This window comes from Pseudomyrmex gracilis, unplaced genomic scaffold, assembly GCF_002006095.1.
Source record: "Pseudomyrmex gracilis isolate BER0280 unplaced genomic scaffold, ASM200609v1 scaffold_214, whole genome shotgun sequence".
NCBI classification, from domain to species: Eukaryota; Metazoa; Arthropoda; class Insecta; order Hymenoptera; family Formicidae; genus Pseudomyrmex; species Pseudomyrmex gracilis.
This window is the reverse complement of record NW_018020798.1, coordinates 9,830-22,821: the sequence shown is the minus strand read 5'-3', so window position 1 is coordinate 22,821 and position 12,992 is coordinate 9,830. Positions and strand designations below refer to the sequence as shown.

Sequence of the window (12,992 nt, the reverse complement as noted above, 5' to 3'; positions counted from 1 at the left end):
AGAGTAAATATCTCTTGTACACATGGAAACACCAGCTAATCTCGGATTCTCTCGAACGTTCTCGCTATAAACATATTAGCGCTATCCACGCGTTATTGCGTTATTTCGCTCACGTTTTCCCAACGCAGAAGTACTTTTCATTCTTCGGGACCTCAGTGTTAGCAAGCTACGGTTGTCACGAACGTCCTGTGCACTTCGAATATTATTTGCAAGTTATTTTTGTTTATCACTTAAGAGATATGTCACTTTGTACAAAGTCTTGTCTTTAAAGAAAAAAATTCTTCCCTTTCGATATGAATAGATCATTGACATGTCTTGATTAATTTCTCCGAGTAAACGTTTAAGGACAAAGAACAAAAGGTCAGCACTTTCTTTCTTTGCCTCTGATGCGTCTCTGAAAATCTGTCAGAATCTTCAAATTGCGAAGCCTCTTTACGAGTTTGCTCCATATGTCCACAACAATTTTTTTAATTATAGATACACGCTGACTTATTTTTTCTTTTTTTTTTTTTAACTAATGAAAAGCTTATAAGAAGACAGTATGAGTGTGAGGCAATCTAAAAGTTACAATGCTGGCGATCACTAACACCAGTGCGGTCAATAATGCGGGCGCAATTAATGGTTCGCCCACTAATGTCTGATATGTCGTTGTTCCTATCAGACCCGATATTCTTATAGCTGCTGCTATAAGCCCAAAACCGGTGCACCTATAGAAAAGACACGAGGAAATGTCAGTTTTCTAGCTGCGCTAAATTAACTTTACTCTGTCTTACCGCAAGTGCGTGGGGAAGCTCTCGACTGTGACCAAAGTTAGCGACGTCCATCCAATGGCGAAAAGAGCCGTAAAACCCCCTTCGAAACCAAGAACTGCGGAACTGTTTTTCCGGATTAGTATCAGACACAATGCGGTAACGGAAGAGAAGAAGAGTGAGAAACCTGGATGTGAGAAAATTGGATCGTTAAGTTGTAACTAAAAATTTGTTAAAGTTTCTTTAACGACTGTCAACTGACCAATTAATTTTGGCCGCTGGAGAACGGTGAGTGCCAAACCCGCTAGCGCGGCAGCAGGCACGTAAGCCAATTGAGCAACGAGATGAGCATGCAACGCTTCTTCTATGTAAATGTTGTAATCCAAATCAAGAGTTGGACAGGGTCCACTTAAACTCAGTTCTGTGTTATTTTCCAATTTACATCTAGTAAAAGCTTGCGCGGATAAATCTGTGTCAACGAATCTGTAACAATATACCGTGATCACAGTTACATATAAACAAATAAAAATTTCACGTTAATGTACTTACTTCGAATATACAATCACACTGTCTCTAAAATGGGTTTTGCTAGACTTAATGCTAGTAAACTCTACTGACTGGAAGGTACAATTGTCAAAGTCAACGTGACTGAATACCATTTTAGTAAATCTGCAAATATTTAGAAAGTATTATTGAAGTTGCACACATCATCATTATTTTATATTTATGTAATATGCTAGAATAACTTACTTGCAGTTTAAAAATGTAGAGTCTTTGTACTGACGATTTTCCCAAGAGCCAGTAAACGTTGTACCATTATATTCTTTGCCTAGATAGATTTCAGTATGAGCATCGTATTCTATCGCTCGCAGACGTTTCAGATACTCGGGACACCATACCATGAGACCGTAGAGACTGTACAACATAAATATAAACGAGTCTTAAGAAAACTCTCTACTACTAACAAATATCAAACCAATAAATAAACAAATTTTCTTAACTACAAACATTTACCTGAATGAAACGGCGGACCAGATAATCAACAAAACCAACGTCACACGTAAATGAGGTGTCGCAAATAACTCCAAAAATGAATTCCAGAACTATGAGCAGAAATGCAATTACCTCATTTTATAGAGATATAGCTCTTTACGTGACAATATCTTCGAGAAAATTTTCTGTCATATTTACCATTTCAATCGAATATATTATGTCCGCTAAAACGCTAGTGTGACTACTGGGAGATGGTGGTGCCAAGCCTCGGGGTCTCTTAGTTGGAAGTTCCAATTCAGAGAGTTGATACTGAGCACCTGTACCACCTCTCCGTGCGTTGTTCTTTTTGTATATCCTCTAAAACATTAAATTGTCATGATGAATACAAAATACAATGAAAACACAACGCTCGATTTTTTTGCGTAACTGTTTATGTTACACGTACTTGATAAACCATCATGGCTTCCACATCTCTACCGGCCTCTACAAGATACCTCGGACTTTCTGGTAAAAAGATAAGACCGACCGTGGAACACACCGCCGGCAGACAACACAATAACAGAAAACGATGCCAGGCGCTGAAGTGTTCCTTATTTTCCAGAACGACCATTTCTCCTGTCGTGGGTACCACCACCCAAGCCAGAAGAGCGGCATAAACACCTCCAAGTGCACATGCCGCCACGAGTATTCCCGTCCAACGACCTCTGCTTAATCGCGGACAGCATTCTGCAAGATATACATACGCCAACGGTAGAGCTCCTCCTACTCTGTAACAGAATACATCGAACAATACTGTATAATATAATCAGTAAAATTGTTGTGTTTATTTAAATGGCATGTCAACGTGTAAAAAATATATATATATAAAAAAAAGAAAGTTTGCGTACCCAAGAGCTGAGCAAAATCTAGCCGTCATGAAAGTGCCGTAAGTGGGCATAAATGTCGCGACACCGCTGAATAGAACATGTACGGACATAGCTGAGAGAAGAGCTCTATGTCTTCCCAGTCTATCTCCCAAACCACCCCAGAACAATCCACCAAGTGCAAGACCGACAAGAGTAATATTGCCTGAAAGATCAAATTATTTAGTCGTTGTCAGAGATCGATTTTATGTAAAAAAAAACAAAAACAAAAACTGAAAAATTACCAAGCCATCCTTTCTCATTGTCTTCGATGCACAATTCAACTTCTGCACTTGGCAGTATATAAGGAACAACAAAAAATTCAACAGTATCAGCTGCAAGACTTAATCCTGTACAGAAAGCAGCAAACAGTTGGAAGTAACCCACTCCAGCCTGTAACATTAAAATAACTGTTATGTAACTTGTTCTTACACACACACACACACACACACACATAGAATACTTTTGTATAAAACTAAACTTTTTTGTATTGCTGTAATAATAAAAGATACTAAGCTGCCAAGTCTCTTTCAATATTTCGTGAATATATATATCAGCAAATAAAAAGCAAAAGATTTGTGTAAATAATTTTTCAAACAATAAAAATAAAAACATCTATCGAAAGTGTCATGAGCAAATATAAAAGTGTTTTTCGGTGAAAAATTAATATGTACATGTAATACAGCTAACGTAAACAATTTTAACAAACATCTTGATTGAACATTTATCTAAATTGTATTGTTGTTATTTTATTTGTGTTGTTTACATTTGAGATCACGAAAGCGCGCAACCAGACCCAGAGAGGGACTATCGACATAACCTAGAACGAAGAAGAATCAAGTAAACAAAACAAAAAAAAACTATTTACTGGAAAATCCTTTAAACAGTTCGGCAATTCTCGCGATGTGTATTTCGTCTTGACGATCGATTCGTTCAGGACTTCGTCCATGACTTTGTCCGTTCTGCCAGCGCGAGGAAGAGCGCGTATTCGCGGAGAGCGACAGAAGAACTGTCACTCACAAATGTTGACAAACAAAACGTCAAAAAACGACGCCGTTCCATCCAGGTTATGTTGTGATCGCGTATCCACGTCGCGCATACAAAATTTTTATACCGCATTCGATACTCCGCTCGTAAAAAAAAAAAAACGAACGAAACGAGCAGCTGTCGGATCCGCGTTTCCGCCACATTGGCGCGATCGCGGCAATCGATCGACTCCGGAACCCGCGCAAACGACTTCGATATATCTTTCGATAATTCGTCGGAAATCCAAATTGACAAAAATCGTGCTGTTCTCGAAGTAACGAGCGAAAGTCGAAAGTGTGACTCATGGTTATCATCTATCTCCGCAGATGTATATGTAGTACATGTGCGTGTATACACGACGAGAGAGACGATTACGGTAATTTACACAAGTAAAATAAAAGATACGCATAGTTATAATAAGATGTAGTTTGATCAATAATTGTTTATAACCTCCGAATTCGAAAACCGATTGCACTGCTGATTCTTGGTTTCAAATTGCTTTAGGATTTCTCTCACGCGTCGCGTATTGCGTTTATACATTACAACGATTTATATCAAAAAGAATGAAAAAATTGCGAGATTGCGCTTCTCGATTAAACAAAGAGCTTCCTGTGGAGAACGAACACACAAATTGAAATATCTCTCATATGATGATTCATCACCTGCTTGATGGCGTCCTCGTGAAATTGCGCCAGAAGGGTCGCGTCCGCGGTAGAGTCGATGAGATCGTGCTCCGCGGAATCGGCCGAGGCCGAGTTCACGCCGGCCGTGGTGACGTTCGACGGCTGTTGGGTCATCTCCTCGGTGTAGAGACCGGTTCTATTGCCGCGTTCGCCCGCGCCCGTTTTCGTCGCGCTGCCACCGGAGGGTGCGAGGCCGCCCCCACTGCCAACAAGCCACTGGCTTTCCTCCTCCGATGAGGGCATCACTGCCAGAAACCATCTGGAAGCAAATAAACGAGATAATGATCGCGAACGGGAACAAAACAAATATGAATCAATTGAATTCCATCCTTTGATAACGTTGGTCACTTGGTGTTCTCGATCTCGATCGGATATTAAAACGATATGAAACGCGCTAATTACGATCAACAAACGTGTGTGTATTTTTTTTTTTCAACCTGAATATAATTTTCGGCAAACCGAACTTGAGACCGCGCGCAGTGTCATCGTTTCGCGGCGACGCGAAAAGATAGAACAGGACGTTTTTTTTTTCGCGTACCGCATTATTGCAGATAAGATACGAGTTTGAGATAAAAGAACCGGAGAGAGAGAGAGAGAGAGAGAGAGAAAGAGAGAGAGAATGAGTCAATATTTACGCTTGAGAAACAGAAAAGCCGGAAGTAGAACGCAAGACGGAGTAAGAACGAGAGAGCAATCTCTGCGTTTATCAGAAAATAAACGCTGATATTGCAAATGAGAGATACCCTACGTGTGAAAAAGACGCGCGCGTGTAAATAAAAATCTAAGTATTGGGGACATGTGTTGTTGTATTGTAGTAACAACAATGCCGGTCTGACATTGGCGCTTCACGGTTGTGTGAAATTCGTCGCACGTGCGCGGCGGACGGTGGAGAGAGAGAGAGAGAGATACGCGCGGCATATATGCGTCTACACACACACGTCTTGCATGTAATTGTAACGTCTCTTTGTCTATAAGTGCGGTTCACTGACCACACACACATACACACTGTGCGATATCGCGATATTCGTGACCGGTAAAAGATTTGACATTTACGACCTTATGTCGTGTGTTTTAATGCGGACTGTTAACACAGACGTTAAAGTTCCACCAGAAGAAAATGTGTGACATAATTGGCGCGTCTTCGCAACCAACTTGATACAGATACTCTTTTGTTCTCTGTACCATTTTTTTTTATGTCAAATTTTACTTGTGTATTTTTCTTGTCAAAGTTATTCTCTTGCAACATACTTTTTTGTACATGCGATATAGATTTTTTTCTTTTTTTTACAGACGATTTACACGCGCCATCGTTCGCCGCCAGTCCTTGGTTTCGCGCATCTTTATGTATGTATGTACGTACGTACGTAAGCCTTTGCCTTAAAGTTGACCTTAAACCAATCGTCAAAGTAACCTAAGCAACCTAAGCAACGTTTGCGTGCGCTTATACGTTCTGCGGCGGGGGTAATTCAACGTTTATGAGCTCGCGCTGAAACACGCGGAGGTCGCGGCGTTTTACCAAGGCTGATTAATTCCCGGAATTAATGCGAGAGAACTACCGGCCAATGCGTTTATTACAGGCTCCCTTTTGCGTGTCCGTGCTGAATCATCGATCTGTTATATTGACCGTGTATATGCATACACACGCGCGACAGCACTCCGTGCTGAAAATGTATACACACGATGCAAATATCCAATCCAAAGAAAAAAAAAAAAAAAAAAACATTCGCCAACGAAACTAAGATGCGAATTTTATGCAAATTTTATGAGAAAAAAGAAAACATTAAAACAACCTTGACAACAAGACAAAGTTAGAGAGAAATCGCGGGGAGAGATAACGCGTGTCGTACGCGAAGTTTTATTCGTATTATCTCTCGCGTTAAAAAAAAAAAAAAAATTTATACAAATTTCACTTAACGTTTCGCTGGCGGTAACAACAAAGCAGAAACCGACAAAGAGATGCTTGCAATCGGCCTCTGTCAATTTTTATCTCAGGTGCAAAGGTGCGGCATTACGTCAACGGTTTGCAACTGGTAAAAACACTATAGACGGGCGGTGCTGCGTCATCGAGCGGTGTGTGTCGCAAAAAATAAAAAAAGGTATTAAAATTACATCCTGGCGAGGTGAGATGACATTACGTCGATCCGGATGTAGGCGCCCGCGTTTGTCATCGAAGCATCTATCGCGGTCCGTTTTTCGCGAGTATTTTTTTTATAAACACGGGCGGTGTGTATATCTTACGATCCGGTCGGGGGCAGTTTTTGAAACGCGTCGGCGCTTTTGTTACGGGCGCGACCGCATACGATTTATCGATCCGAAACCGATTATACGGTTCCGTAGCGCGCGTATTCATGTATATACACATTTTCCGTGCATCGCGGTGCATGTATTGTATATGTACGTGCACGTACAACGGCGACGTCGACCGAATGTGGGGAACACAAGCGCACGTGTCACCTCGCGCGAGCGCCAATGTCGCCGCGACAGTCACGGTCGCGGCGCGACCGCGTTTTTGCAAGTCCTCTATTTTCTCGTCGTCAGTTATTTTTGAAACGAGCGACGGTGTCTTGCACATTAGCGTTTTTGACCTTTAAGTACCTTTGTATTTACTCGCGACGAATCCGAGAAGATATATATGTCCTCTCGTGTTTTAAACTCGGCTCGAGAAATGCCAAACTTCCGAAGCGCGATTTTTTTCCCGCTCTCTCAGCGTGTTCGTAGTTGCAACGAGGCTGTTCTCTGGCACGCGCGACAACTCCCCGATTGATTAAACTCTTAAAACGATTTTACCTCGTCGTTTACCAAGAGAGAGAGAGAGAGAGAGAAAAAGATTGCGTTAGATTGTGAGGTTTACATTTACATACTTGCCAAGAGACTTAACGATGCAAATTGAAACTATTCGTGATGAATGACGGATGACGTCCGGTATTATTTTCATTACGGAGAAAATCGACTCCAACTCAGATCAAAAATTTGTCAAATGTACACTTCGTTCTATATCGTGCGCGAGAAGATACATAAAGTTTTCAGTCACACACAACACACACACACACACACAGAGAGATGTTCACCTTGACGGCAATTTAATTTCAAAGACGTTCCATTGATAAAAAAAAAAAAAAAAAACTAACCTTTACGCATGGCAATATATCAAGTTGTATAACACGAACAATTAACGATTCAAACTCGGCGTTAATTGAAGATAGAAACCAAACCAACGGTTAATTACATGGTTCATATCTGCCGATACAATTATCTAGATCTGCACTATTGCGTGTTTCATTATCGCCGTTACGCTGTCGACGCAAATATATCGCACGTGGAAGCGACGCGACATGCATAGATAAGTGCGGTTGATGAACACGAGCCAAACGAGCAGCGCGCGTATAACTCAGAGGGAACCGCGGGACACGCAATTTATCAAGTTTATTCTTGGACGCGGCATGTAAATTTATGTCGATTATCGTGCGAAATTGGTCGCTCTGTTGCGGAAAATATTGTCCGCTACAAATAAATTCTGAGATTTCTCAGTCCTCTCTTGTATTATATTTTAACCGACGCTCGCGAAACGAGAAAATCAAAAACAAAAGAGAAAATCTGTTCCGCATGTTAACGCATGTTTCTAACTCTTGCGATTCGAAAACGTGCAACAGATTGCTTAAACTTATTGGTACAAACAATGACATCTCTTGATAATAACAGATTAAATATACAATTTATACAAATCCTAAAATATATAAATTATTTGTTTAATTTTTTATTCGCGTATTGTAATTAAACTTCTCTCTCCCGTGATCTCTGTGATCGAATTCTTATCGCGATTGATGCGTCTTCCCGCGCGCTTTGTTATTTATTTAAGATCGCAGAGATACGAGAACAAAAAAAAAAAAAAAAAAAAAGAAACCGTAAAGAAATCATAATCGAATAAAACGCCACAGATCGCGCGAGCGTTTGTTCGACGCGGCTTCGTCACGCACGAATTAATATCATTAGTGCCGCCGCCTTATCACACAGCGTTCTTATCGCGATCGCGCGTAAATCACCCACCTGGTTTTGATAGGAAGTCGCTGTGTGAAATATACACCGCACCTTCCCAATGATAAAAAAATGTGTTCCGTTTTTCTTTTCGCTTCGCAGAATTTCACCGAGTTGTGGAGATAACTGGGACGCGCGTTGTGATCAAACTCACACACGTCGATCAAAGCTCTCGTCGACTCGTCGTGCCAACAGAGACCATCGTCGCGAAACTGTTTTGCAACACGCGAAACTTCCGGCACTCGAAAAGTTCGATCCGCGAATGGGACAATAAGTAGTCGGTTACTGTTTTATTCAGCACCGTGCGACGCGGCGCACTTCTTCGCCAACAGCCGACGTCGATCGTTCGTCATCAAAGTCTCACTCCGCGAGTTCAACCGTCGCCTTACACGCGGCTTTGCTGGCTGCATCGCACCGATAGAGCGGCACACAAGTGCGAAACACAGGAAGAATCGAACACGAGAATAATTTTACATAACTATATCTCATTATACACAAGAGGTGACGAAGGGAGAGACGCGGGCGCGCGGATCTTCGAACGCAAGCGAGAAACCAGTATTGCGCGTTTACCATCGCTACGTCGATATATTCATTTTCTTGATATTTGTTGCAATTTGCACGAAAACGAGTACAATACAGATATATTAAGTAACGGGAAGAGTAACGAGAGAGAGAGCGTGCATACATAAATAATATATCGGCGACTTCTTGAGAAGAACCGAAGAGTTCCTTTTTTGTGTCTCTCGTAGCCGGGACCTACCTCAACCAGCGACCATCTCGCGATCTTCGATCTCGCGTGAATTGTTGTCACCGCTCGTGTGTGATTCACGCAACCTCCCTCGATGTGGACTAATGGGATTTCGTGCGAGTTGACACCTTTTTTTCTTCGACGAATGTCGGTGAAGGGATGCCGACGAGCTTCACTCGCGCGTTTCTGGTCGTGTTCTTTTGTCGAGAGGGATCGATTCCCAGCCGAAGTCTGCGAAACGCGGTGATCAGTCGCGACGCGCCTTCCCAAATGTGCGAGATCGCGTCTCGTCGTCCCGCTTATCTCGCCGCGGATTTCTTATATCGCGATTGCGCGCCGCGCCGGCCACGTCAGGGACACCGGTGGTCGCTCCCGGTAGCAGCAACAGCCCGTGAGTGACGATCGGACCGGTGACATTTTCACGAGGTACGAGAAGAAACAACACTGGGCTTTCCTCCGACACGCACACACACCGCGCCGTCGACACGCCGCCTGCGCCGCGTATCTATCGATTCGCGTCGCGACGCCCGTCACGACACGAGCCGTAGCGCCTTCGTCCCCTACCAGGACTTTCCTCCGCGAATTATCGGAGTCCGATAATTATGTCAGCTCCTTTAGACGTAACTTTTTGAATAATCCCGGGCGAAGTACATCTGTGTGCGAACGTGTGTCCCAAGTAATACACTGATAAGCAAATAAATATTTTCTATCATTTCTACATAAAAGTTCGTTGTAAAAACGGATGCAACGAAGCATACGTATTATGGCCGATTGGCCTGCACAATTCATATGATAAGCTATTGATGAAAGATTTTTTTTTATAGATATAAGAGAAAGTGCAGAATTATTTTACACTCGCTAATTGTTTTATAAAGTTTTTGTGTGAAAAATCATCTTCTATTGATAACGTTTGAGATTTTAAACTTATCAGAATTATCATATATTTTATACAATTTTCTTGAAATTATAAAAATTGCATTAATTAATGTAATATTTATATGGCAAACTTGTAAATATCACTCTTACACTTGTTGTAAATAAATAATACTCGTACCTTTTGTGTTTCACGGACTTGAGATCTTGTTTCTTTTGCCTTTTAACCACTGTAGAATCGTCATTTCTTTGATGTTATCTAACGTAGAAATTAAAATTCAAACCGTCCACGATTTGTTTATTTACACATAACCTACAAATTTTGCCCAATTAGATTTATCTGATAAATTCATTGGCATTTGTACGTACAGCGTGCACTTTAACATTTTATTAATCACTCACCACTGTTGTCCATTGCTGTTATCGTTACTTCGTAGCTGTGCTACACAAATTGCAAACGCGTAACACAAAAAGACGTGTAACACTTCTTTAAATTACCTTCTCAGCGCGCCGCATCATCCATGTTTGTTGCTAAACATCACTTCCCGTTACTTCCCGAATATCACACCCGTTTAAGCTAGAACCAAGTTGTCTCTTGCTACTTAAGTAGCATCGTGTAACTCGCATTAAAAAACGTACGTCACCGAACGATCGACCGAAAATTTAATCTCGTCAACTTGCGCAAGTTCATACAAAAGAGACGTTTTTGCAGCCATTGAACTTTCGGTCAGGTTATATTTTTGTGTGAAACGCGTCAAACGCTGTCTGACGAGTGAAGCGAAAATAAACCGTGATTACTTTCGTGTAATTCGTAACCAAAGCATTTACAAAATACAATGTACGAAAACAATTTGTATGTTTTGTGTGTAACGTTGAATTGTTGACAATGAAAAAAAAAAAAAAACTAATTTTGTTGCAGATTATATCAAAGAGTTCGTATCTCATCGATTTTTGATGCGGTCTGCGAAAATGTTGGAGGTTTCAAATACTCAATAAACTTGTCATTCACAAATCTAGTCAGTTTTCTCAAGTACGTGAAAGTCAGAAGAGACACAATGAGTAAAAAGAAGACCATGGCAATCGACTTCCAAGACAACATGATTCTGCTCACGCGGAAGTACTTGAAGCGCAGAATAATGTGTCCCGAAACGAAATTCAGGCATCACGTTAAAGAACGGCTGCACGTGTTGGAACTGGTGAAACAAACTGTGGAATTAGGCGAGAGCAATTCCGCCTTGTTAATCGGACCTAGAGGCAGCGGAAAAACTACGGTATAATTGTTTTTGAAAATAATAGTAAATAACGTAGCGTAATTGCAATAATAATAAACTCACTTGTGTATATTTTCAGCTCGTTAACAGTATCTTAAAGGAACTGTCAGCTTTAAAAAGCTTCAAAGACAACGCGATGATAGTGAATCTCAATGGATTGGTTCACACTGACGACCGTTTGGCACTGAAAGATCTAACTCGTCAGATGCAGTTGGAAAATGTGGTCGGTGACAAAGTTTTTGGCACGTTTGCAGAAAATCTGAGCTTTCTCTTGGATTGTTTGAAATCTGGCGACAAGAAGCGTTCCAAACCAGTCATCTTCGTACTTGACGAGTTCGATCTGTTCTGTGGACATCACAATCAGACATTGTTGTACAATCTGTTTGATGTCGCACAATCTGCACAGGTAAATACCTTAGTGCAGATGAGAAGACTATCGTGCACTGTGTGAAAAATTCAGCACTGATGAAAAACTTCAATTTTGCAGGTGCCAATATGTGTACTAGGAGTAACTTGTAGATTGGACGTCGTAGAATTGTTGGAGAAAAGAGTCAAGTCAAGATACTCTCATCGCCAGATATTCTTGTTTCCCGGCGATACGTCATCCTCGGAACAATCCGCGTTCGATGACCGACTCGAACTTTTTTGTGATCTTCTTAGTTTACCTAACGACGAGAATGTAAATAAAGTAGAACAGGAATACGAGGACTGCACGATAGATCCGCAATTTGGATCCAAGTGGAATGAGTACGTTAAAGGTTTAGTTGACAATCCTACGATAGTGAACTTACTCAAGAAAATGTATTACGTCGACGTGAGCGAGCGAAGCTTCAGAAATTTCCTCGCGGTGGTCGTCTCGACGTTGTCCGAGAAGCATCAGAAATTGGAGGCGAACGATTTCGTAGAAGCGAGTAAACTCTTCTCCCAAGATGACAGATTACTGATGCTCGAGGGATTATCTATTTTAGAAATATGTCTAGTACGTCGATAATATGATTATGTTTCTAATTCTCTTCTTTTATTTTTGTGATAAAAAAAAGTAAACGCTTTAATCTCTCGCTTTTATCGCAGATAATAGCAATGAAACACGAAACAGAGATTTTCGATGGCGAGCCGCTGAATTTTGAGGCGGTTTACAACCGTTACGTTAAATTTGTGAATCAGCACTCCTCCATACAGTCTGTTCAGCGACCAGTTATCATGAAAGCCTTCGAACACATTAAGGTAAGAGTGTTGTCTTCCGTGTGTTGATAATTTTTTTTCGCTATAAAATACTTGGAGATAGATAAAGTGCGTATGTTTTTTAGAATTTAGAGATCTTGATACCAGTCGGAAGTACACACGCGAAATTCGAAAAGGAATATCAGTATTACAAATTCACATTAACATCACAGCAAGTTATGGAAGCTCTGAAAAACTATCCAAGTCTTCCCACGGAAGTTTCTCAATGGGCGTCAAGCAGTATATAAAATATACACGTACATAGCCACGAATTCATGTATATATTCATGCCATTTCATGTATATATTCATATTATTGTGTGTTCTATAAAATTGCGCACTTAGAACAAGTTGGACACGATACCAGTGACCATAGACTATCATATTGAAGGTTGCTCTATCATATCTGTTTGTGTCATATTCGCTAATTTTGTGTGTGTGTGTGTGTGTGTGTCATGCGTGCGTCATCGATATTTATATACATCAAACCGTGAA

The 12,992-nt window shown here is 41.1% G+C and overlaps 2 protein-coding genes across 10 annotated transcripts; one reads left to right on the top strand and one right to left on the bottom strand.

Moving 5' to 3' along the window:
• Window positions 1-499: 499 nt before the first annotated feature.
• LOC109858621 (synaptic vesicle glycoprotein 2B-like) lies at window positions 500-10,325 on the bottom strand. 5 transcript variants are annotated; one of them, XM_020436057.1, is made up of 12 exons: window positions 10,188-10,325; window positions 4,333-4,612; window positions 2,890-3,037; window positions 2,630-2,810; window positions 2,188-2,509; window positions 1,941-2,099; window positions 1,764-1,852; window positions 1,500-1,664; window positions 1,299-1,418; window positions 1,012-1,232; window positions 774-936; window positions 500-707 (listed from the first exon to the last, which is right to left on the bottom strand). In XM_020436057.1, exons 2-12 carry the CDS (start codon window positions 4,594-4,596, stop codon window positions 527-529), a joined length of 2,013 nt encoding a protein of 670 aa, XP_020291646.1. In that variant the 5' UTR covers window positions 4,597-4,612; window positions 10,188-10,325; the 3' UTR covers window positions 500-526. The 5 variants fall into 5 exon arrangements, with proteins under 5 accessions (XP_020291646.1, XP_020291645.1, XP_020291649.1 ...); XM_020436056.1 differs by lacking the exon at window positions 10,188-10,325 and adding an exon at window positions 9,146-9,422; XM_020436060.1 differs by lacking the exon at window positions 10,188-10,325 and adding an exon at window positions 8,398-8,650.
• LOC109858623 (origin recognition complex subunit 4) lies at window positions 3,931-12,768 on the top strand. Of its 5 annotated transcripts, XM_020436062.1 has the most exons (7): window positions 3,931-4,046; window positions 5,644-5,697; window positions 10,926-11,277; window positions 11,357-11,683; window positions 11,765-12,256; window positions 12,349-12,501; window positions 12,585-12,768. In XM_020436062.1, the coding sequence occupies exons 1-7, from the start codon at window positions 4,012-4,014 to the stop codon at window positions 12,744-12,746; spliced, it is 1,575 nt and encodes a 524-aa protein (XP_020291651.1). In that variant the 5' UTR covers window positions 3,931-4,011; the 3' UTR covers window positions 12,747-12,768. The 5 variants fall into 5 exon arrangements, with proteins under 5 accessions (XP_020291651.1, XP_020291652.1, XP_020291655.1 ...); XM_020436063.1 differs by lacking the exon at window positions 5,644-5,697 and having other exon boundaries at window positions 3,933-4,046; XM_020436066.1 differs by lacking the exons at window positions 3,931-4,046; window positions 5,644-5,697 and adding an exon at window positions 9,506-9,559.
• Window positions 12,769-12,992: the final 224 nt, after the last annotated feature.